Source organism: Coturnix japonica, chromosome W (assembly GCF_054131305.1).
Source record: "Coturnix japonica strain WE chromosome W, WE-NBRP24, whole genome shotgun sequence".
NCBI lineage: Eukaryota > Metazoa > Chordata > Aves > Galliformes > Phasianidae > Coturnix > Coturnix japonica.
In genome coordinates this window covers 32,274,612-32,298,099 of record NC_140701.1, presented here as the reverse complement: position 1 = coordinate 32,298,099, position 23,488 = coordinate 32,274,612, and the positions used below count along the sequence as shown (strand labels likewise).

Below are 23,488 nucleotides of genomic sequence, written 5' to 3'. Positions count from 1 at the left end.
CATGACTGTGAAACAAGCGCCATAATTAAACAAGCCAAGAGGATGAAAAATTTCTGGGGGGAAGGGCGATGGCAAAAGTATAAATATGGAGAGGCATGTGTCATGATTTTGTAGTTTTGCTATCAGTATTCCACATCATACCATCATGTAAAGCATGGATAATTTTACAGAATGTGCAGTTCACAGAATGTCACGGGTTACTTAGATTTACCTATGCCCGTGACAGGGGAAACCACCCCACGCCCCCCCCCGGGGCCCGGAAAGGAGGGGGAAAAGGGGAGCGGGATAAAACAGCAACAATCTAAGGAGGAAAAACTTATTTTACTAAATATGATATCGAAATACAAGATAACACAATATAATATAATTAAGGCTAACAAATCGAACGAAACAGAGAGAGAGAGTCTCCGAAAACCGAGAGGCCTACTGTGAACTCTAGGCGACACGGCTGGAATGCTTCCCACTCTCCGAGAAGTTCGAGAGAAGAAGGAGGGCACTCCAGCCTGGGAACGAGATTATATAGAGTCCTGGTCCCGTGACTTATTGTTACTCCTGTTGTTCTCTGGGATATGTAGTCTTCTTCTGTGGACTGCACATTCAACAGAAGTATCCATACTTGACATGATGTTATGATGTGGAATACTGATAGCAAAATTACAAAATTACAAAACCATGACATTCCACCCCTTATTCTACATTATTACATCATGGTTAATATAAACATATACATACATATATATACACGTATGTAAAATTGTGATAGCTAAATAGTAGAATTGCATGTAACATAACTAAATGTACAACTATAATAACTAAAATACACTACACATGCAAACATATATATATATATATAGATACATAAAATTATTGACTGCACTCCCCCAGCATCAAATTCCCTTGTGGCACACATTGAACATCCCCATCCTTCTGCATTACCCACCAAGTGCACCCAGGTCCCTGGGCAAAGACAGTTCCACGGATAGGTTTGCCCTTTCCAGAAGCTGGAAGGACCCAAACAGCTTTTCCCAACATGTTCTTTACATGTACAACAGGGACCTTATCTCCTTCTACAGTGTGTAGGGGGCTAGATTGACTAGGACCATCACGATTGACAGATCCTCTAGTATTGACCAACCAAGTGGCTTCTGCCAGATTCTTCTCCCAGTGCTTAAATGTTCCACCACCCATTGCTTTCAACATAGTTTTCAACAACCCATTATATCGTTCAATTTTACCAGAAGCTGGTGCATGGTAGGGAATATGATAAATCCACTCAATGCCATGATCTTTGGCCCAAGTATTTATAAGAGAATTTTTGAAATGTGTCCCATTATCAGATTCAATTCTTTCTGGGGTGCCATGTCGCCACAGGACTTGTTTCTCAAGACCTAATATGGTGTTTCGAGCAGTTGCATGGGGTACTGCGTATGTTTCAAGCCACCCAGTGGTTGCCTCTACCATAGTGAGTACATAACACTTACCACTGCGAGATCGTGGCAAGGTGATATAATCAACCTGCCACGCCTCCCCATATTTATACTTTTGCCATCGCCCTTCCTCCCAGAGAGGTTTCATCCTTCTGGCTTGTTTAATTATGGCACATGTTTCACAATCATGAATAATCTGCGCAATAGCGTCCATGGTTAAGTCCACCCCTCGGTCTCTGGCCCACTTATATGTTGCGTCTCTTCCTTGATGGCCTGAGGTCTCATGAGCCCATCGAGCTAGAAATAATTCGCCCTTATTCTGCCAATCCAAGTCGATTTGAGCCACCTCAATTCTAGCAGCTTTATCTACCTGATGGTTGTTTTGTTGTTCTTCAGTAGCCCGAATTTTGGGCACATGCGCATCCACATGACGCACCTTTACAACCATATTCTTTGTTCGGGAAGCAATGTCCTTCCATAGTTCAGCGGCCCAAACAGATTTTCCCCTCCGTTGCCAGTTATTTTGTTCCCACCGCTGTAACCACCCCCATAAGGCATTTGCCACCATCCATGAGTCAGTATAAAGATACAGCATTGGCCACCTCTCCCGTTCAGCAACATCTAAGGCCAGCTGGACAGCTTTTACCTCTGCAAACTGACTTGATTCTCCCTTACCTTCAGTGGCCTCTGCAACCTGTCGTGTGGGGCTCCACACAGCAGCTTTCCATTTGCAATGCTTCCCTACAATGCGACATGATCCGTCAGTGAATAGGGCATATTTCTTTTCATTTTCTGGTAATTCGTTGTATGGTGGGGCCTCTTTAGCACGTGATACCTCTTCTGCTGGTGATGTTCCAAACTTTTTATCTTCAGGCCAGTCCATGATTACCTCTAGGATTCCTGGACGATTGAGGTTTCCCATTCGCGCTCGCTGTGTAATCAGCGTAATCCACTTGCTCCAGGTGACATCGGTAGCATGATGGGTGGAGGGAACCTGTCCTTTGAACATCCAGTTCAGCACTGGCAGTCGAGGTGCCAAAAGGAGCTGTGTTTCAGTCCCAACTACTTCGGAAGCAGCCCGAACCCCCTCGTACGCGGCTAAGATCTCCTTCTCAGTTGGAGTGTAGCACTCTTCAGACCCCTTATATGATCGACTCCAGAATCCCAAGGGTCGGCCTCGGGTCTCTCCTGAGGCTCTTTGCCACAAACTCCAAGTGGGGCCTTTCTCTCCAGCAGCAGTATAGAGGATGTTCTTTACATCCTGTCCAGTCCGTACTGGCCCCAGGGCTACAGCACGGGCTATCTCTTGTTTAATCTGTTCAAAAGCCTGCTGCTGCTCAGGGCCCCATGCAAAATCATTCTTCTTCCGCGTTACCTGATAAAGGGGGCTTACAATGAGGCTGTAGTTTGGAATGTGCATCCTCCAAAAGCCCACTGCACCCAGGAAAGATTGTGTCTCTTTCTTGCTAGTTGGTGGAGACATGGCAGTGATTTTGTCGATCACATCTGCTGGGATGTGACGACGTCCATCCTGCCACTTTATACCTAAGAACTGAATTTCCTGGGCAGGTCCTTTTACTTTGCTTCGCTTAATAGCAAAGCCAGCTTGTAGAAGAATCCGGATTATCTGCTCTCCTTTTGTGAAAACTTCTTCTGCTGTATCGCCCCACACAACAATGTCATCAATGTACTGCAGGTGTTCAGGAGCACCACCCTGTTCCAGTACAGTTTGGACCAACCCATGGCAAATGGTTGGGCTGTGTTTCCACCCCTGGGGCAAACGGTTCCAAGTATACTGAATGCCCCTCCAGGTGAAGGCAAACTGTGGCTTGCATTCTGCAGCCAAAGGAATAGAAAAGAAGGCATTGGCAATGTCAATGGTGGCATACCATTTGGCTGCTTTTGACTCCAGCTCGTACTGGAGTTCCAACATGTCCGGCACAGCAGCGCTCAATGGGGGTGTGACCTCATTCAGGCCACGGTAGTCTACTGTCAGCCTCCATTCTCCACTGGCTTTACGCACTGGCCATATGGGACTGTGAAAAGGTGAGTGAGTTTTACTGATCACTCCCTGATTCTCCAACTGGCGAATCAAATCATGAATGGGGAGCAAGGAATCCCTGTTGGTGCGATACTGCCGTCTGTGCACTGTCTTTGTAGCAATCGGTACCTGCTGCTCTTTTACTCGTAGCAGCCCCACAACAGACGGGTCCTCTGACAGGCCAGGCAAAACAGACAGCTGCTTAATGTTGTCCATGTCTACAGCAGCTATCCCAAAGGCCCATCGATACCCCTTAGGATCCTTGAAATGCCCCCTTCTGAGGTAATCAATACCCAGTATACATGGAGCCCCTGGGCCAGTCACAATAGGATGTTTTTGCCAGTCTTTGCCAGTGAGGCTTATTTCAGCCTCCAGCACAGTCAATTCTTGAGAGCCCCCCGTCACTCCAGAAATATGGATTGATTCTGTCCCTTCATGACTGGAGGGCATTAGGGTGCACTGTGCACCGGTATCCACCAGCGCCTTATATTCCTGTGGTTCTGATGTGCCAGGCCATCGAATCCACACAGTCCAATAAACTCTATTATCCCTTTCCCTCCCCTGACTGAGGGCAGGGCCCCTCTATTGGTTACCTGTGATGACTGGAGCAACTCCACTGGTGGTTGGTATGTCTAGTAGTTCTTTCACCCGTGCTCGTAGTGCAGAAGTAGGCTGATCATGCCACTTCCTCATGTCTTCTCCACGGTCACGTAGGTAGCGCCACATGGAAACACGCGGTGCAATCGTACTGTTGTTCTTTGCTCGAGCTGGGAAGCGTGTGCGTTTAACAGCTGAGACTTTTGATGATGCAGGTGGGGAGTAGGACTGGACTAGTTTGATCAGATCCTTCATTAGACCTGGTGGCCCGTACGAGGATTGACCTTCATCAGTTGTTTCTGATACTATTACGGGATCATTACAATTAGTTGATGGAAACAATTTCTTGCACATTTCATCTACTCGGTTTTCTAGCCGTGAGATGGCAGAAACTGCGGCATGCAGTTGGGGGAGCTGCTGATCGGTGGTTTGAAGCATTATAATCAGCTCAACAACTCGGGGCCATCTGTCCACGAATCCTTTAGATCCTGATACCAATGACTGTGCAATTCTCTCTGGTGCTGTACTTGTGATTTTCTGCCACATGTCAGGATCGGCCCTCACTCTCTCAGGGTCAAGTTCGCTTGGATCAGGGCTGTACAACATTTTCGCCATGGCCAATTCCCTCAGGCGCTGAATACCTTTTTGGACGGTATTCCAACAATCAAATTTAGGCTTCAAAGCATCCTTATAGGGGTACCTTTCTCTCACGGCTTCTAACAGCCGCAACCAGAGAGTGGCAGCTCCATCCGAACATCTGCTAATCCCTCTGTCGATACCTGCATCTTGGGCAATGCTTCCTAGTTGGCGAGCTTCATTACCATCTAGAGACAAGCTGTTGGCCCCGTTGTCCCAGCAGCGAAGCAACCAAGCAAGGATACCTTCATCTTGACGCCGTGTGAACTCCTTTCTTGAGCCTTGGATTTCAGTCAGCTTCAGAGGTCGACAATAGGTGATTTCCTCCTCATCATCAGTCTTTTCATCATGCCTCTTGGTTTTTGCCTTTGCTTTTTTCGGTACTGCTCCATGCCCGGCACCTGGGTCTTCTGCTGCCCCCCCCTGTGCTTCTCCTTCTTTTCGTTCTAGACGCATGGACACCCGTTTCCATTTCTTGCCTTCCACAGGGGCAACTGATATTGCTACTGATGCCTCCTGTGACTGATCAGAATTAACTTGGGCTTGAATCTCAGATCGGAAACTCTCTCTCTCCAGAATAGTATGATACAAAGCACGGTATGCATAAGCCAAACCCCACATAAGGTTTACCTCCTTAGATCTCTGACCCAAATGCTCACTTAATTTCTTAGGGTCCCTTAGGTGTTCAAGAGTGAAATCCCATGACACTGCGGGTCCCCATGCTTCTAAGACTTTTCCTAAACCTTTCCATATTCCCTGCCAGTCATCATCCTCTGGTTCTGGAGGAGACTTCCGCATAGAACGAATGCATAGGAACATATATGCATGCATTGATAGTGATAACATGAATGCAAATATGAACCCTATCTCAGTTATTGAAAAGCGTGTGGAAATCTGAGAGTACAACCTAAATAAAAAGGGTTTTTTTAGCCTGTACAATGAATTAAACATGGTGCTGTTTGTAAAATTGCCTGATCCATCTGGGATGCAAGTATCTGTAAAATTGCCTGTTCCATCTGGGATGCAAGTGTTTGTAAGATTCACAATTCCATCTGGGGTGTAGATGCCAAAATTCTGACCATACCACATCTCGTAAAAGTACCAGGCAGGTGTCTCCATCAGTATCCACCTTATTAGGCTATATATCTGCACAATTCCACAACACCAAATTATGGTGTTAATAGTTGACCAATACTTTAAGAAGATCATAATTGCTTTCAATCCCTTAAACAGAGCAACTGGGATGAAGAGTGGATTCATAGCTGGCAGGCTCTGTAAAAGTCAGAGCTAGCTAGCTTTGCTCTAAGGGAGAAAGAAATCCCTTTGTTTTCTACACAAAAGTTAGATAGCAATGCTGAGAATGTGCAGCAGCCCTTAATGTTGACAATTTGTCTGGTATTTCAAGGTCACGTTCTCCGTGAGCAGCTACGGAAAGATAACACTCCCAACACTCCCGTAACAAAGCTCTTTAAGAGCAAAGAGAGAGTTGTTCTAAAAGCTAAAAAGCTCTATGCCCGCATTCTCCACCAAAAAATCTGTCACGGGTTACTTAGATTTACCTATGCCCGTGACAGGGGAAACCACCCCACGCCCCCCCCCGGGGCCCGGAAAGGAGGGGGAAAAGGGGAGCGGGATAAAACAGCAACAATCTAAGGAGGAAAAACTTATTTTACTAAATATGATATCGAAATACAAGATAACACAATATAATATAATTAAGGCTAACAAATCGAACGAAACAGAGAGAGAGAGTCTCCGAAAACCGAGAGGCCTACTGTGAACTCTAGGCGACACGGCTGGAATGCTTCCCACTCTCCGAGAAGTTCGAGAGAAGAAGGAGGGCACTCCAGCCTGGGAACGAGATTATATAGAGTCCTGGTCCCGTGACTTATTGTTACTCCTGTTGTTCTCTGGGATATGTAGTCTTCTTCTGTGGACTGCACATTCAACAGAAGTATCCATACTTGACATGATGTTATGATGTGGAATACTGATAGCAAAATTACAAAATTACAAAACCATGACACAGAAGAAGACTACATATGCCAGAGGGGTATGTATCCAAAATATCCAAATTGTCCAGGATAGGGAAGAGCTTAAAAAGGGGGTTAGAAAATCTTCCTAAAAACCCTGCAATTGTGACAGCTAAGGAGATAAAAGATCTTAGATAAACATTTGAAATCAAAACAGGATATGGGGACATTAATGCCTGGGTAGAATGGTTTAAGTATACTGTCCAGAGTCTCAACCATAGCAATTGCTATGCTTGTGCATCCGGATGGCTCATAGCTCAGGCGGTGCCCATTCTGCTGGGATGGACCAAGGACCCAAAGGGAATGCGATGCATGATTGCCCTGTACCAAGAGAAAACTGCCTGGGGAAACAGAGACTGCAGATCTCTATCCCCCTTGTCTCCTCCAGTGCCTGATACAGATGTCAAGATCCCTCCTGCAGTCTCTACAGCGGTAGGTAACCATACAGCTTGCCTCTCACGGTAGGGTGTGAAGGCTACCAGGCCTATGGGAAACTTTTGCTTGTGCAGTGAGGTCTTGAATGTTACGGAGGATTCATCAGGAAATTATTCAAGACTGGGAATGTCCAGGGCAGATCTCTGGTGGTACTGTGGGGGAAAGGTTTTATGGTCCACCCTACCATCTAACTGGGGAGGCACCTGTGCACTTGTTCAATTAGTTATACCATTCACCCTGGCATTTGAAAAAGGAATATGAAAAATTCTGGAAGAACCAAAAGGAGTTTAGGGGTATCATTTGATGATGAAATATATATAGAGATTAAATCGAGGTACCTAGAGGTGTCCCTGATAAACTTAAGGCAAGAAATCAAAATGCTGCAGGATTTGAGTCACTGTTTTGGCGGGTGACGATCAACAAGAATGTAGACTGGATTAACTACATCTATTATAATCAACAGCGATTTATAAATGATACAAAAAGTGCAATTAAGGGAATTTCAGAACAGCTAGATGCCACGAGTAGGATGGCCTGGGAAAATAGGATTGCTCTAGACATGATGCTAGCTGAAAAGGGGTGTGTGTGTGTAATGTTGGGAACCCACTGTTGTACCTTCATCCCCAATAACACAGCTCCAGATGGCACAATAATGTATGCACTGCAGGGACTTACTACCCTTGCGAATGAATTGGCAGAAAATTCAGGAACAGATACCTCTATCACTAGATGGATGGACTCGTGGTTTGGTAAATGAAAAGGGATGATTGTTTCTATATTTACTTCTTTGATTACAGTAGCAGGAGTCCTGGTGGCCATAGGATGCTGTATTATAGCCCATGTAAGGGGATTGGTACAGAGATCAATTGAGACAGCATTATTAAAACAAACACCAGTGGAACCACCACCATACTCAGATAAAATGATGATATTAGAGGAGACGGGTAATGAAGGAAGTGATGAAGAGGAAGAGGTCTACAAGATAATGCCTTAAAGAAAAAGCAAAACTTGCAGAAATCAACAGTGTATAAAGAAGAAAAGGGGGGATTGTGGGAATCAAATGTTGTTTCTGCATTTAGAATAAGATAAAAATATTTTATTTCAATGTCTCATTATATAAGTGAAGATTTGTAGCTATTAGGTAGAAGTCATAGGTACAAAGACTGCAGCTCCTGTCTGTCCAGCTGTCTGAAATAGAACTACTGATTTTCAGTGCTGGACAAATAAGACCTGAGTAATAAAGGATCCAAAGAGGAGAAGTTAAAATAATTAACAATATGAACTAGCAACAATGTATGTTTTAGTGTTTTGTTGTACACACTGTAAAAATATATAAGTCGTGACATACCTAAGGATGTGCCTGAAGAGATATCGGGAAGGACTGGAATCACACACACACACACACACACACACACACACACACACACACACGGGCTCTTTGTTTAACAAAGACCTCTAGGACAGAATGGAAGAAGCTTTGAAGGGAATCAACATATCAATACGATAAGAGTACCGAGACATCTTGGAAACAAAAACAGCAGGATGGCGACTGACTGGCACAAGAATTAACAAATTTCAGAATGTAATTAACAAATGCAAACCTCGGGTAAAATTGTAACCTGGAATACCCAACCAAAGGGGAAGGGGGAGGGGAAAACATATGGGAGACAAGGTATAAAAACTGTAACATCATGTCCATAGGTGTGCTTCTGCTATCAGGGCGCCTGCCATTGCAGTCGCGAATAAAAACTGCTTTTATCAGAGATACCGTCCTGACCAAAAATTATCCATCATCCAAATTGCTTGCACTCTCAGGAGCTTCTTCTTGCTGCTCTGCATACCCCTCACCCCCCTCTACCATATCTTCCTCACTTGCTGCCACCGGCCCTGCCGGGGACGTGTAAGAGGTCAAAGTAGGGGGAGTATTCGGGGCTTCTGCAGCAGCCCTAACTTGTGAGGCTGATGAGCAAATGGAGTACGAGACTCCTGGTAACAGGGAATCAAATTCTGGCCTTGGCCGAGCACTGGGTCCGGAGAGGGCTTGTACTGTAGCAGCAGCGACCTGCCGCTCAGCTTGCATATTCTTCAATATATTTATAATCAGCCTCCACGTAGGACCCAAGCCTCACAAGTGCTTATGTTCCTTATTTTCCGAGATAACAGAGTCCCATGGCTGTCCACCTAACTGTTGCATGGCTACCGCTGCTACTTGCTGTTCTACCTTATACTTTTTCAAACTATTTATAACCTCCCGCCATGGCTTCATCAGTTTCTTTACTGTCTTATCATCATCAATTACTAAATTGCATAAACAGTCCCCAAAACTCCTCCATTCATCTACCTCAAAATATGATTCAGCATTCTTAAAAAACCCCTTTGCAGCCCCAAAGGCTATAAGCCCTGGTACATGCTTAACCCCTTCAACTCCCTGCTTTTCTAAAAAACACTGTAATAAGGTGAGGGCGTTTTAACCTTTTATCCGCATCTATCTTCACCACGTCCCACCGCGAGTTGCAGCTCTGTATCTATCTACACTGGTAGCACTCAGGACTGTGCAGACCCCTCTTGGTCAGTCTATGCTGGTAGATCCAGACAACTTTGCCCTCTGGCTTGCTGCTAGCTGGTGCTTGTCCCCTCCGCACTTCTTGGTTTCAAGGGTCCCTGTTCAGGTGCCACTTGCGGGTGGAGAAAAACTGCCAAGTTTGATGCGGGGAAGCAAGTAGCCGACTCAGTATGAGTGATAAACAAGCTTCCACTTTATTGCCCAAAAAGCCGTACTTTTATAGCAGATAGACGAGGGTGTTCAAAAATCACACACACTTAATTGGAGGAAAGCTACTGCAATAACAACCCTAAAACCCCCCTTCAAAGCCGCGAGCCATCCATTCTTTTCCTAGGGGTGTCCTTGGTTCTCATGCTGTTTATTCTGCTCTGCAGCTGCTGCTTTGTGAAGTCCTTATCTTGATCCATAGCTGCTGCTCTGTAAAATCCTTCTTGTATTGCAACACCAGGGTAGGCTGTAGAAAAAAACCTTCTTTCCTGCATCCTTCAAATTATCATCATGAGGGAAAATGATCGGCTTGTCCTCCGGATCTACTGGACCAGGATCAAAAAGTTCCTCTGGTTCCGGTCCGCCCCTGTCTAATCAAGTTACAGACAGGCTGCAGAGATGCAGCAACAGACAACGTAGACGCGACGTAGGGAGGCGGTGTCACGGCGAGCGACGTGGGCGGGGCAGAGGGCCGGAGCGGCGCGGCCAGCGTTGGGGGCGGAACGTAGGAGAGCAGCACGAGGGGGAGGGGAGGCCCTGAGCCGCGTGTCGAATTCAGACAGGGCCTGTTTTTCGTACTGTGGGAAATAAAATGTTGTTACTGCATTCAATACTAACATGATGAGTATTTCATGGCCCCTGCTGCCATCTAATGTCATTTATTGGTACTAACAATTCTTTCCAAGATTCCCTTTTTCCAGTGGAGATGGATCTTTAATAGTCTCCATCACTTGTTCTTTAGGTAAAATTCCTATATTTATACATGTTTAGTAGTTAAGTTAGAATAATCAATAGCTACAGAATTATAACATTTGTATAGATTTGTATAGACTATTTTGTTTTGCTAAGAGGCCCTCAGCAATAAAGGGATGACTCAGGGCCCCTACATAAGGTCAAACTGTCCTACCTTTTAATTGGGAGGAATGCAACAGATACTCCTCTACATTATTTCTCCCAAGCATATCTCTATTCAAAGGTGCCAAATGTCCAGGAAACAATGGCCTAGTGTTAAATGAGTATATGTAAGAAGTTTTACTAATTGGCAACATATGTTTAGTTAAGTCACGATTTATGTTGATCCAATACTCATATACATAGTCAAATGTCGAGAAGATTGTGAACCTGAAGTATTCAGCCAATGAGGAACCAGGGCAGAAAGAGATAAGCATCGGGTAATAGGGCATAAAAGAGTTAACATAGTTTTCTACGTGCACTCCTGCTTTCTGGACGCCCACCAGTGCAATTGTGAATTAAATCTGCTTTATCAGAGATACTTTCCTGATAAATTATTTGGATATTTCCAACAGTACCAAGGAGCAGCGGCAAGGGTGGGAGAGAGGGCAATAGGGAACAGTCAGAAGAAAGAAGACTTGTCAAATTTGTTTAAGCCCTTCCATTATTTACTGCCAAACAGACAAAAGTTTAGCAGCCATTCTGTCTTGAGCAATAGAAGTCTCCCAGAGTTTTGTACCAATTTTGTCCCAAAGCTCCCCATCAAGAGAAAACCCAGTTTTCGGAAAATCAGTAACATTCAGCAACCTGGAAATAAATCCCTAAGGGACCCAATCTGTTTTAATCTGTAACCGATTAGAAAAAAGCTTTCAACTTCAATATACTCTGATATAGTGATTGTGAATGCTCACTAAAATATGTGCAGCAAATGCTTTTAGGGTGCTCACAACCATGCTTTTGAACTAATAGATGATTAATGATTGTACAACTTTATGAAGTTGCATGTCAGATAGAATCAGTGTTAGTGGGCAAATGTGCCAAACGTGTTTGCGGTGAATGCAATAGGGAGTGCCAGGAAAGCATCCCCTGCTTCAAAGTGCACTTTTCCTCTCACACCCAACACAGATTCTCTTCTGATTTTATTCCTCTCAGGGTCTGAAGGGTATTTTCCATTTGTACATCATATCCGTGTGGCCAGTGCGTGATACAGAGCCCAAGTGGAACACTTGCTTGGAAAACAGAATAAACTATCAAGGTTAGCTCTCTTAGTGTGCGCCTTTGTCTCAAGTGATGCATGGTCATATTTTAAAGATACTAATTAGTAGGATGAAAGAAAGTTAATCTATAGTACAGGGTCATCCCTTTGCCTGGGATTCCTTTCCAGGTTTCGTCTTTGCAAATTAAAAAAAAAACAAACGAATTTATAGGCTAATAGCATCATAACCACGCATTACTAATACATCAAAAGAACTATTCGCGTAGATTCCAGAATTGGTAATATCAATTCCTGTTTAATTCACATTCGATCTACTACTAAAATAGAAGAAGCTCACAACAACCTAGTTAAGTTGGCGACTTATAGGAGTGGCTTCTCCCACCGGTCAAAAGGGGTCTTAAGACGGGAGTTGGGTAAGTTCATCCAGAGGGCTTTAAATTAGGTTCTAAGTGGGGTGGGGGTGTAGCTGGGGCCACCAATATGGAGACTGTATGCAATGTCCCTGTGCTTGCAGGAGAGGGGTGTGCTTCTAAGCCGCCGAGGTCTTGGCCCTTGGTGAAGGAGGAGGGCAACTCACCCCCTTGCAGGAAAAACACGAGGGCTGGTGTGAAGCTGGTGGCTGTGGAAACACCTGAAAGTGGTCACGAGGATATTAGGGCTGCTGCTGATCGCAAGGAGGCCAAGCTCAGGTGCCTTTACACTAATGCACGCAGCATGGGTAATAAACAAGAGGAGCTGGAGGCCATTGTGTGATCAGAAAGTTTTGATATAGTTGCCGTCACAGAAACGTGGTAGAATGACTCCCACAGCTGGAGTGCTGTGATTGAGGGCTACCAACATTTCAAAAGAGATAGGCTAGGTAGGAAAGGCGGTGGTGTAGCTCTCTATGTTAAAAAAGACTGTGAATGCGTGGAAATCGGTAACAGTGATTATAGGGTTGAAAGCTAATATGGTTCCAAGTATACTGAATGCCCCTCCAGGTGAAGGCAAACTGTGGCCTACATTCGGCAGCCAAAGGAATGGAGAAGGCGTTAGCAATGTCAGTGGAAGCATACCATTTGGCTGCTTTTGACTCCAGCTTGTACTGGACTTCTAACATGTCTGGCACAGCAGCACTCAGTGGGGGTGTGATCTCATTCAGGCCACGGTAATCTACTGTCAGCCTCCATTCTCCACTGGCTTTATGCACTGGCCATGTAGGGCTGTTAAAAGGTAAGTTTTGCTGATCACTCCCTGATTCTCCAGCTGGCTAATCTTCTCATGAATGGGGAGCAACAAATCCCTCTTGGTGTGGTACTGTCCTCTGTGCACTGTCTTTGTAGCAATTGGTACCTGCTGCTCTTTTACTCGTAGCTGCCCCACAACAGACAGGTCCTCTGACAGGCCAGGCAAAACAGACAGCTGCTTAATGTTGTCCATATCTACAGAAGCTATCCCAAAGGCCCATCGATACCCCTTAAGATCCTTGAAATGCCCTCTTCTGTGGTAATCAATACCAAGTATGCATGGAGCTCCTGGGCCAGTCACAATAGGATGTTTTTGCCAGTCTTTACCAGAGAGGCTTATTTAGGCCTCCAAAACAGTCAATTCTTGAGAGCCCCCAGTCACTCCAGAAATATGGATTGATTCTGTCCCTTCATGACTCAAAGGCATTAGAGTGCACTGTGCACCGGTATCCACCAGTGCCTTATATTTCTGTGGTTCTGATATGCCAGACCATCAAATCCACACAGTCCAATAAACTCTATTATCCCTTTCCCTCCCCTGACTGAGGGCAGGGCCTCAGTCCTTATTACCTGTGGTAACTGGAGCAGCTGTACTGGTCTGTTTTGTAGTTCTCTCACCCATGCTCATAGTACAGGAGTAGGCTGGTCGTGCCACTTCTTCGTGTCTTCTCCGTGGTCACATAGGTAACGCCACAAAGAAACATGCAGTGCAATCTTACTGTTGTTCCTTGCTTGAGCTGGAAAACACGTGCATCTAATAGCTGAGATTTTTTGATGATACAGGTGAAGAGGAGGGCTCATCACCTTTAATTAATTGGATCTGGATTTTCATTAGATTGATGAGCTCTTTCTGACCTTCATCAATCATTTCTGATACTACTACGGGTTCATCTCGATTAACCAATAGAGACCACTCTTCCACTTCATTCAGTCTGTACATTACTTCTGAGATGGCTGAAATGGAGACGTGAGTTGGGGTAACAGTTGTTCATAGTTTTGTGTAGAGAGTGTTATTGACAGCTGGTTAGCTGAGAAGGGTCTTAAAAACAGTGCAGCTAAACAAGCAGCCGTACCACCTGCAAGGACAGCAAGAACAACAGGATGCCCTGTGATGGGGAGAAACTAGCCATGATTTTGTGAACTCAGCAAGGGAGTAACTATCAGGACGATAACTACAAGTTGCAAAGATACTTGGGGATGGTATGTAATTGGGAACCAATGATGAGCTCCGCTTTTGCACTATGTATGAGCTAATTATCCGCATTATAAATGTACACGCAGCCAAGCAATAAACGAGATTAGCTGATCATATGTCAATGACAGGTGTAGTCATTTGCTTTTCTCCTGCCGTCTCCAACAAATGGTGACCCTCGACATGATCTACCAGGAAGGATCGGAGCGGCGAAGGTGTTCGGATCCTTAAGCAGCGGGGATAGCATGCGCCAGGAAAAGAAGGTGCAGGTGCTCTAGGTGACCTTATAGAAGGGCCTAGCCGATACGGGCCGCCGACGTCCTTAAGACTGCAACAGCGCGCTGATAAATAGGTATGGGAAGGCAAGCGGCTTATGAATTGTTTTCTTGCTTTTTGAAAAAAAAGCGTCAGGTTAAGGGGATAGACTTGCAAAAGGAACTCCCCAAGTTATTAGCGTATGGGTATGCTAAAGGGTTATTTCAGAATCCGCATTTAGTGCATGATCTTGCTGAATGGCGTAAATTTGGAGATGCAATTTTTCAGGGAATGATAGATGAGGAGAAGATGGCTAAGAAATGCAGGAAGTGGTGGCGTGTGGTCTATAATGATTTGCTGCAATATCAGGCAGAAAAGGAAGCGGCAGAGCAAGCTAGCGCTGTGCAGGGGAGGAATAAGAATTATAATGAATGGTCAGATTGCCCAATGCCCCCTGCTGTGTCCACCGTAAAGCTGCCGCTGGCCGCCGAGCCTGCGTTGCCGGTGGCTACGTAGCCGAGTGCCCCGTCTCCGCCTCCCGGCACGTCTGCATCAGACGAGCCGCCTGCATCGACCATGGTGCTACAGCCGGCCCCCTCGACCCCCCTTTGCAATGAGCCGCTCCCTGGGGCACAGAGTGCCTTGGCGGAGGCCGTCGCGCGGGAGCGGGGGGGGGGGGGCTTGGTCTGCGCTGGCGCGGGCTTGTTTAGAGGCGGGAGACGGTGAGGCATTGGAAGCTGTGCAACAGATGGTGCTGCCGGTGGTGTATTCGCCTAATCCTGCAGGCGGGATACAGGCTACTATCAGTGCTTTAGACTGGAAATTGTTGTCACAATTGCAGTCTACGGTTAGTCAGTTTGGAGTAAAAAGTGAGCCAGCTGGATTATATCTGGAGTACTCAGGTTTTGTTGCCATCTGATTGTCGGGCTATAGCTAGGTTGATTTTTTCGCAGCACCAACTGCTATTTAATGCTTATTGGGAAGAGATGTGCCAACAGAGCGCGGCGATAGTTAGGCAACCGGGAAATCCCTTGTAGAATGTAACCGTTGAAGAACTTTTAGGGGTGGGTCCTTTCATCCGGACGGGGGCACAGGCTTTATTAGGACCAGTTAAATGTAGGGAGTCAGTGTATCTGGACAGGTAGGCTATGGGTAAGATCAAGGCACCAGATGGGCTGCCGTCTTATATGGGAATCCAGCAGGGAAGAAATGAGGATTTTGGAGCGTTTATAGATAAGGTAGCTGGAGCCATAGAGATGCCTGGAGTACCGGAGTACATGACGGAAATAATGCTAAAACAGTGTGCACTTCAAAACTGTAATGCTACAGCTCGCGGCATTCTAAATACTTTGGGGAGTAATTGGACAACAGAGGAGGCGTAAGACAGATTATCGAGTGTGCCCACAGGAGCTCAAGTTTTCTTAGTCGAGGCTATTAAAGAGTTAGGGACAGGATTAAAAGCACAGGCTGAGGCTTTACAGAATCAAGTGTTAGCAGCTCTTGCACCCTTACAAGCGTCTGCGGTAACCAATTCAGGCCCAAGCACCTATTTTAAATGTTTCCGGTGTGGAGTTAAGGGACATTTGCGACGTAATTGCCAAGCCGCCGGTGTATGGTGCCAGAACTGCCGCTCGGACAAACACAACACCGTCACCTGCCGACGCCGGTCGGGAAACGTCCAGCCCAGAGCAAGAAAGAACAGCGGCCGCGCTCCAACACAAGCAGCCGTTACCAGCCAGCAGCCGCCTTCCGCCCCGCCCACGTCGCTCGCCGCGTTGTCGCCCTCTACGGCGCCCCCGCCCTTCGGTCCGCCTACGTCGTTCGTCGCGCCCCCGCCCTCTGCTCCGCCCACGACGTTCTCCGCGCTTCCGCCCTCCGCCCCCCCTTCGTCGTGCGCGGCTGCGTCTCTGCAGCTCGCGTGTAACGTGGTTAAAGACACGGATGGACCGAAACCAGGGGATCGTTGTGACCCCGGTCTAGTAGATCCAGAAAGCGAATCGGACGCATTTCCTCCTAATGATACTTTGAAGGGAGCAGGAATGACAATTTTCCCTACAGCGTACTGTGGTGTCTTAGAGCAGTGCAGAAAAGAAGCAATATTAAGGGGTGATGCTTACACGTTGCAAACCTTTTCTGTGTTGTATCAGCCGAATCAGGTCCCCCGTTGGGACTCCCTGCCTTATGAGGCAGTGAAGGAGCTATGGAAGTCAGTGAGAACATACGGAATTCAGTCAGCCTTTACATACAATCTTTTGGTTGCAAACGGTGACAGTTATGCTATGACCCCTCATGACTGGAAAATTGTGTTACGAATGATCCTCTCTTATACGCAGTACACCGTGTTTATGACTGAATACCGGCTACATAATTTGACTGATATCCCCCTTGCTACTAATGCTTTACTTTCACATGTTCCAATACCTAATGCTGTTACTGTATTTACAGATGGCTCCAGTGAGACACACCAAGCAGTGGTTCTCTGGTGTGCAACTGCTACACGATGGCAGTTAGACGTACATGTTGTTGATGGATCACCTCAAGTTGCAGAACTCGCTGCAGTAGCTCGAGCTTATCAAATTTTTTCAGAACAAAAGCTTAATATAATAACTGACTCTTTGTATGTTACAGGTATCATTCAACGGATTGAAGAATCCTTTCTTAAGGAAGTTAATAACCAGGTTTTGTTTGTATAGCTCAAGCAAGTCTTGCATTATGTCTCTCACCGTACTCTTCCTTATTTTATTATGCGCATTCGATCGCATACTACATTGCCTGGTTCTTTAACTGAGGGCAACCGTAAGGCTGATCAAGCCACAGTCGCTTTTGCTACCCCTCAATTATTTGAGCAAGCACGACTCTCCCATCAAATTTTCCATCATAACAGGAGAGCCTTACAAAAACAATTCCAACTGACAGTGGATCAAGCCCGTAACATTATTTTAACATGCCCAGACTGCCAGGAAATTGCCCCTTTGCCTCAAATTGGGACAAATCCACGTGACACAGCCCCTCTTCAACTCTGGCAGACAGATGTCACTCACGTTCCTGAATTTGGCCATCTAAAATACGTACATGTAATGATAGATACTCACTCTTCTTACGTATTTGCCACAGCACATACAGGTGAACACAGTCATCTGCTTATGCTGCTATGGGAATCCCACATACTCCAGCATGATATGTTCGGCCTCATCTCAAGGCAGAAAATAGCATCCAGCCTTTATAGTAATTGTAATTGTGTGTTTCTTACTTAGTGGTATTGCTTTGTAACTTGCTGTGTTATAGATAATATTAGTAATAGTTTGACATAGTGTGTGATTTTGTGTTTTATCAATGCAGTCTCAAGAATTCGAGTTTAAGGCATTAGCTAGGATGTTGTGTGCTTCTTCTATTTTAGTAATAGATCAAATGTGTATTAAAGAGGATTTGACGTAATCAATGCTAGAATCTACGGGAATAGCTCTTTTAATGTTTTAGTACTGATTTGTTATGATGTTATTAGCCTATTAATTAGCTTTTCTTAATTTGCAAAGACAAAACCTGGAAAGGAATCCCAGGCAAAGAGATGACCCTGTATCATAGAATAGATACCTCTCTTACATCCAACTAATTGGGATTTTTAAAATATAACCATGCATCTGTCACGGGTTACTTAGATTTACCTATGCCCGTGACAGGGGAAGCCACCCCACGGCCCCCCCCCCCGGGGCCCGGAAAGGAGGGGGAAAAGGGGAGTGGGATAAAACAGCGACAATCTAAGGAGGAAAAACTTATTTTACTAAATATGATATCGAAATACAAGATAACACAATATAATATAATTAAGGCTAACAAATCGAACGAAACAGAGAGAGAGAGAGTCTCCGAAAACCGAGAGGCCTACTGTGAACTCTAGGCGACACGGCTGGAACGCTTCCCACTCTCCGAGAAGTACGAGAGAAGAAGGAGAGCACTCCAGCCTGGGAACGAGATTATATAGAGTCCTGGTCCCGTGACTTATTGTTACCCCTGTTGTTCTCTGGAATATGTAGTCTTCTTCTGTGGACTTCACATTCAATAGAAGTATCCATACTTGACATGATGTTATGATGTGGAATACTGATAGCAAAATTACAAAATTACAAAACCATGACATTCCACCCCTTATTCTACATTATTACATCATGGTTAATATATACATATATATACATATATATACACGTATGTAAAATTGTGATAGCTAAATAGTAGAATTGCATGTAACATAACTAAATGTACAACTATAATAACTAAAATACACTACACATGCAAACATATATATATATATATAGATACATAAAATTATTGACTGCACTCCCCCAGCATCAAATTCCCTTGTGGCACACACTGAACATCCCCATCCTTCTGCATTACCCACCAAGTGCACCCAGGTCCCTGGGCAAAGACAGTTCCACGGATAGGTTTGCCCATTCCATAAGCTGGAAGGACCCAAACAGCTTTTCCCAACATGTTCTTTACATGTATAACAGGGACCTTATCTCCTTCTACAGTGTGTAGGGGGCTAGATTGATTAGGACCATCACGATTGACAGATCCTCTAGTATTGACTAGTGGCTTCTGCCAGATTCTTCTCCCAGTGCTTAAATGTTCCACCACCCATTGCTTTCAACATAGTTTTCAACAACCCATTATATCATTCAATTTTACCAGAAGCTGGTGCATGGTAGGGAATATTATAAATCCACTCAATGCCATGATCTTTGGCCCAAGTATTTATAAGAGAATTTTTGAAATGTGTCCCATTATCAGATTCAATTCTTTCTGGGGTGCCATGTCGCCACAGGACTTGTTTCTCAAGACCTAATATGGTGTTTCGAGCAGTTGCATGGGGTACTGCGTATGTTTCAAGCCACCCAGTGGTTGCCTCTACCATAGTGAGTACATAACACTTACCACTGCGAGATCGTGGCAAGGTGATATAATCAACCTGCCACGCCTCCCCATATTTATACTTTTGCCATCGCCCTTCCTCCCAGAGAGGTTTCATCCTTCTGGCTTGTTTAATTATGGCACATGTTTCACAATCATGAATAATCTGCGCAATAGCGTCCATGGTTAAGTCCACCCCTCGGTCTCTAGCCCACTTATATGTTGCGTCTTTTCCTTGATGGCCTGAGGTCTCATGAGCCCATCGAGCTAGAAATAATTCGCCCTTATTCTGCCAATCCAAGTCGATTTGAGCCACCTCAATTCTAGCAGCTTTATCTACCTGATGGTTGTTTTGTTGTTCTTCAGTAGCCCGAATTTTGGGCACATGTGCATCCACATGACGCACCTTTACAACCATATTCTTTGTTCGGGAAGCAATGTCCTTCCATAGTTCAGCGGCCCAAACAGATTTTCCCCTCCGTTGCCAGTTATTTTGTTCCCACCGCTGTAACCACCCCCATAAGGCATTTGCCACCATCCATGAGTCAGTATAAAGATACAGCATTGGCCACCTCTCCCGTTCCGCAACATCTAAGGCCAGCTGGACAGCTTTTACCTCTGCAAACTGACTTGATTCTCCCTTACCTTCAGTGGCCTCTGCAACCTGTCGTCTGGGGCTCCACACAGCAGCTTTCCATTTGCGATGCTTCTCTACAATGCGACATGATCCGTCAGTGAATAGGGCATATTTCTTTTCATTTTCTGGTAATTCGTTGTATGGTGGGGCCTCTTTAGCACATGATACCTCTTCTGCTGGTGATGTTCCAAACCTTTTATCTTCAGGCCAGTCCATGATCACTTCTAGGATCCCTGGACGATTGAGGTTTCCCATTCGCGCTCGCTGTGTAATCAGCGTAATCCACTTGCTCCAGGTGACATCGGTAGCATGATGGGTGGAGGGAACCTGTCCTTTGAACATCCAGTTCAGCACTGGCAGTCGAGGTGCCAAAAGGAGCTGTGTTTCAGTCCCAACTACTTCGGAAGCAGCCCGAACCCCCTCATACGCGGCTAAGATCTCCTTCTCAGTTGGAGTGTAGCACTCTTCAGACCCCTTATATGATCGACTGCAGAATCCCAGGGGTCGGCCTCGGGTCTCTCCTGAGGCTCTTTGCCACAAACTCCAAGTGGGGCCTTTCTCTCCAGCAGCAGTGTAGAGGATGTTCTTTACATCCTGTCCAGTCCGTACTGGCCCCAGGGCTACAGCACGGGCTATCTCTTGTTTAATCTGTTCAAAAGCCTGCTGCTGCTCAGGGCCCCATGCAAAATCATTCTTCTTCCGCGTTACCTGATAAAGGGGGCTTACAATGAGGCTGTAGTTTGGAATGTGCATCCTCCAAAAGCCCACTGCACCCAGGAAAGATTGTGTCTCTTTCTTGCTAGTTGGTGGAGGCATGGCAGTGATTTTGTCGATCACATCTGCTGGGATGTGACGACGTCCATCCTGCCACTTTATACCTAAGAACTGAATTTCCTGGGCAGGTCCTTTTACTTTGCTTCGCTTAATAGCAAAGCCGGCTTGTAGAAGAATTTGGATTATCTGCTCTCCTTTTGTGAAAACTTCTTCTGCTGTATCGCCCCACACAACAATGTCATCAATGTACTGCAGGTGTTCAGGAGCACCACCCTGTTCCAGTACAGTTTGGACCAACCCATGGCAAATGGTTGGGCTGTGTTTCCACCCCTGGGGCAAACGGTTCCAAGTATACTGAATGCCCCTCCAGGTGAAGGCAAACTGTGGCTTGCATTCTGCGGCCAGTGGAATAGAAAAGAAGGCATTGGCAATGTCAATGGTGGCATACCTTTGGCTGCTTTTGACCCCAGCTCGTACTGGAGTTCCAACATGTCCGGCACAGCAGCGCTCAATGGGGGTGTGACCTCATTCAGGCCACGGTAGTCTACTGTCAGCCTCCATTCTCCACTGGCTTTACGCACTGGCCATATGGGACTGTGAAAAGGTGAGTGAGTTTTACTGATCACTCCCTGATTCTCCAACTGGCGAATCAAATCATGAATGGGGAGCAAGGAATCCCTGTTGGTGCGATACTGCCGTCTGTGCACTGTCTTTGTAGCAATCGGTACCTGCTGCTCTTTTACTCGTAGCAGCCCCACAACAGACGGGTCCTCTGACAGGCCAGGCAAAACAGACAGCTGCTTAATGTTGTCCATGTCTACAGCAGCTATCCCAAAGGCCCATCGATACCCCTTAGGATCCTTGAAATGCCCCCTTCTGAGGTAATCAATACCCAGTATACATGGAGCCCCTGGGCCAGGCACAATAGGATGTTTTTGCCAGTCTTTGCCAGTGAGGCTTATTTCAGCCTCCAGAACAGTCAATTCTTGAGAGCCCCCAGTCACTCCAGAAATATGGATTGATTCTGTCCCTTCATGACTGGAGGGCATTAGGGTGCACTGTGCACCGGTATCCACCAGTGCCTTATATTCCTGTGGTTCTGATGTGCCAGGCCATCGAATCCACACAGTCCAATAAACTCTATTATCCCTTTCCCTCCCCTGACTGAGGGCAGGGCCCCTCTATTGGTTACCTGTGATGACTGGAGCAACTCCACTGGTGGTTGGTATGTCTAGTAGTTCTTTCACCCGTGCTCGAAGTGCAGAAGTAGGCTGATCATGCCACTTCCTCATGTCTTCTCCACGGTTACGTAGGTAGCGCCACATGGAAACACGCGGTGCAATCGTACTGTTGTTCTTTACTCGAGCTGGGAAGCGTGTGCGTTTAACAGCTGAGACTTTTGATGATGCAGGTGGGGAGTAGGACTGGACTAGTTTGATCAGATCCTTCATTAGACCTGGTGGCCCGTACGAGGATTGACCTTCATCAGTTGTTTCTGATACTATTACGGGATCATTACAATTAGTTGATGGAAACAATTTCTTGCACATTTCATCTACTCGGTTTTCTAGCCATGAGATGGCAGAAACTGCGGCATGCAGTTGGGGGAGCTGCTGATCGGTGGTTTGAAGCATTATAATCAGCTCAACAACTCGGGGCCATCTGTCCACGAACACTTTAGATCCTGATACCAATGACTGTGCAATTCTCTCTGTTGCTGTACTTTTGATTTTCTGCCACATGTCAGGATCGGCCCTCACTCTCTCAGGGTCAAGTTCGCTTGGATCAGGGCTGTACAACATTTTCGCCATGGCCAATTCCCTCAGGCGCTGAATACCTTTTTGGACGGTATTCCAACTATCAAATTTAGGCTTCAAAGCATCCTTATAGGGGTACCTTTCTCTCACGGCTTCTAACAGCCGCAACCAGAGAGTGGCAGCTCCATCCGAACATCTGCTAATCCCTCTGTCAATACCTGCATCTTGGGCAATGCTTCCTAGTTGGCGAGCTTCATTACCATCTAGAGACAAGCTGTTGGCCCCGTTGTCCCAGCAGCGAAGCAACCAAGCAAGGATACCTTCATCTTGACGCCGTGTGAACTCCTTTCTTGAGCCTTGGATTTCAGTCAGCTTCAGAGGTCGACAATAGGTGATTTCCTCCTCATCATCAGTCTCTTCTTCATGCCTCTTGGTTTTTGCCTTTGCTTTTTTCGGTACTGCTCCATGCCCGGCACCTGGATCTTCTGCTGCCCCCCCCTGTGCTTCTCCTTCTTTTCGTTCTAGACGCATGGACACCCGTTTCCATTTCTTGCCTTCCACAGGGGCAACTGATATTGCTACTGATGCCTCCTGTGACTGATCAGAATTAACTTGGGCTTGAATCTCAGATCGGAATCTCTCTCTCTCCAGAATAGTATGATACAAAGCACGGTATGCATAAGCCAAACCCCACATAAGGTTTACCTCCTTAGATCTCTGACCCAAATACTCACTTAATTTCTTAGGGTCTCTTAGGTGTTCAAGAGTGAAATCCCATGACACTGCGGGTCCCCATGCTTCTAAGACTTTTCCTAAACCTTTCCATATTCCCTGCCAGTCATCATTCTCTGG

At 45.9% G+C, this 23,488-nt stretch overlaps 1 protein-coding gene and 1 long non-coding RNA gene across 2 annotated transcripts; both read right to left on the bottom strand.

Moving 5' to 3' along the window:
- Positions 1-302: 302 nt before the first annotated feature.
- LOC146754712 (uncharacterized) lies at positions 303-4,198 on the bottom strand. Its single transcript, XM_085527749.1, has 2 exons — positions 4,062-4,198; positions 303-3,463 (listed from the first exon to the last, which is right to left on the bottom strand). Exon 2 carries the CDS (start codon positions 3,358-3,360, stop codon positions 865-867), a length of 2,496 nt encoding a protein of 831 aa, XP_085383875.1. The 5' UTR covers positions 3,361-3,463; positions 4,062-4,198; the 3' UTR covers positions 303-864.
- Positions 4,199-9,903: 5,705 nt separating this feature from the next.
- On the bottom strand, positions 9,904-15,176 carry LOC146754711 (uncharacterized). Its single transcript, XR_014939010.1, has 2 exons — positions 13,684-15,176; positions 9,904-10,517 (listed from the first exon to the last, which is right to left on the bottom strand). It is a non-coding gene; the product is annotated as an uncharacterized LOC146754711 (long non-coding RNA).
- Positions 15,177-23,488: the final 8,312 nt, after the last annotated feature.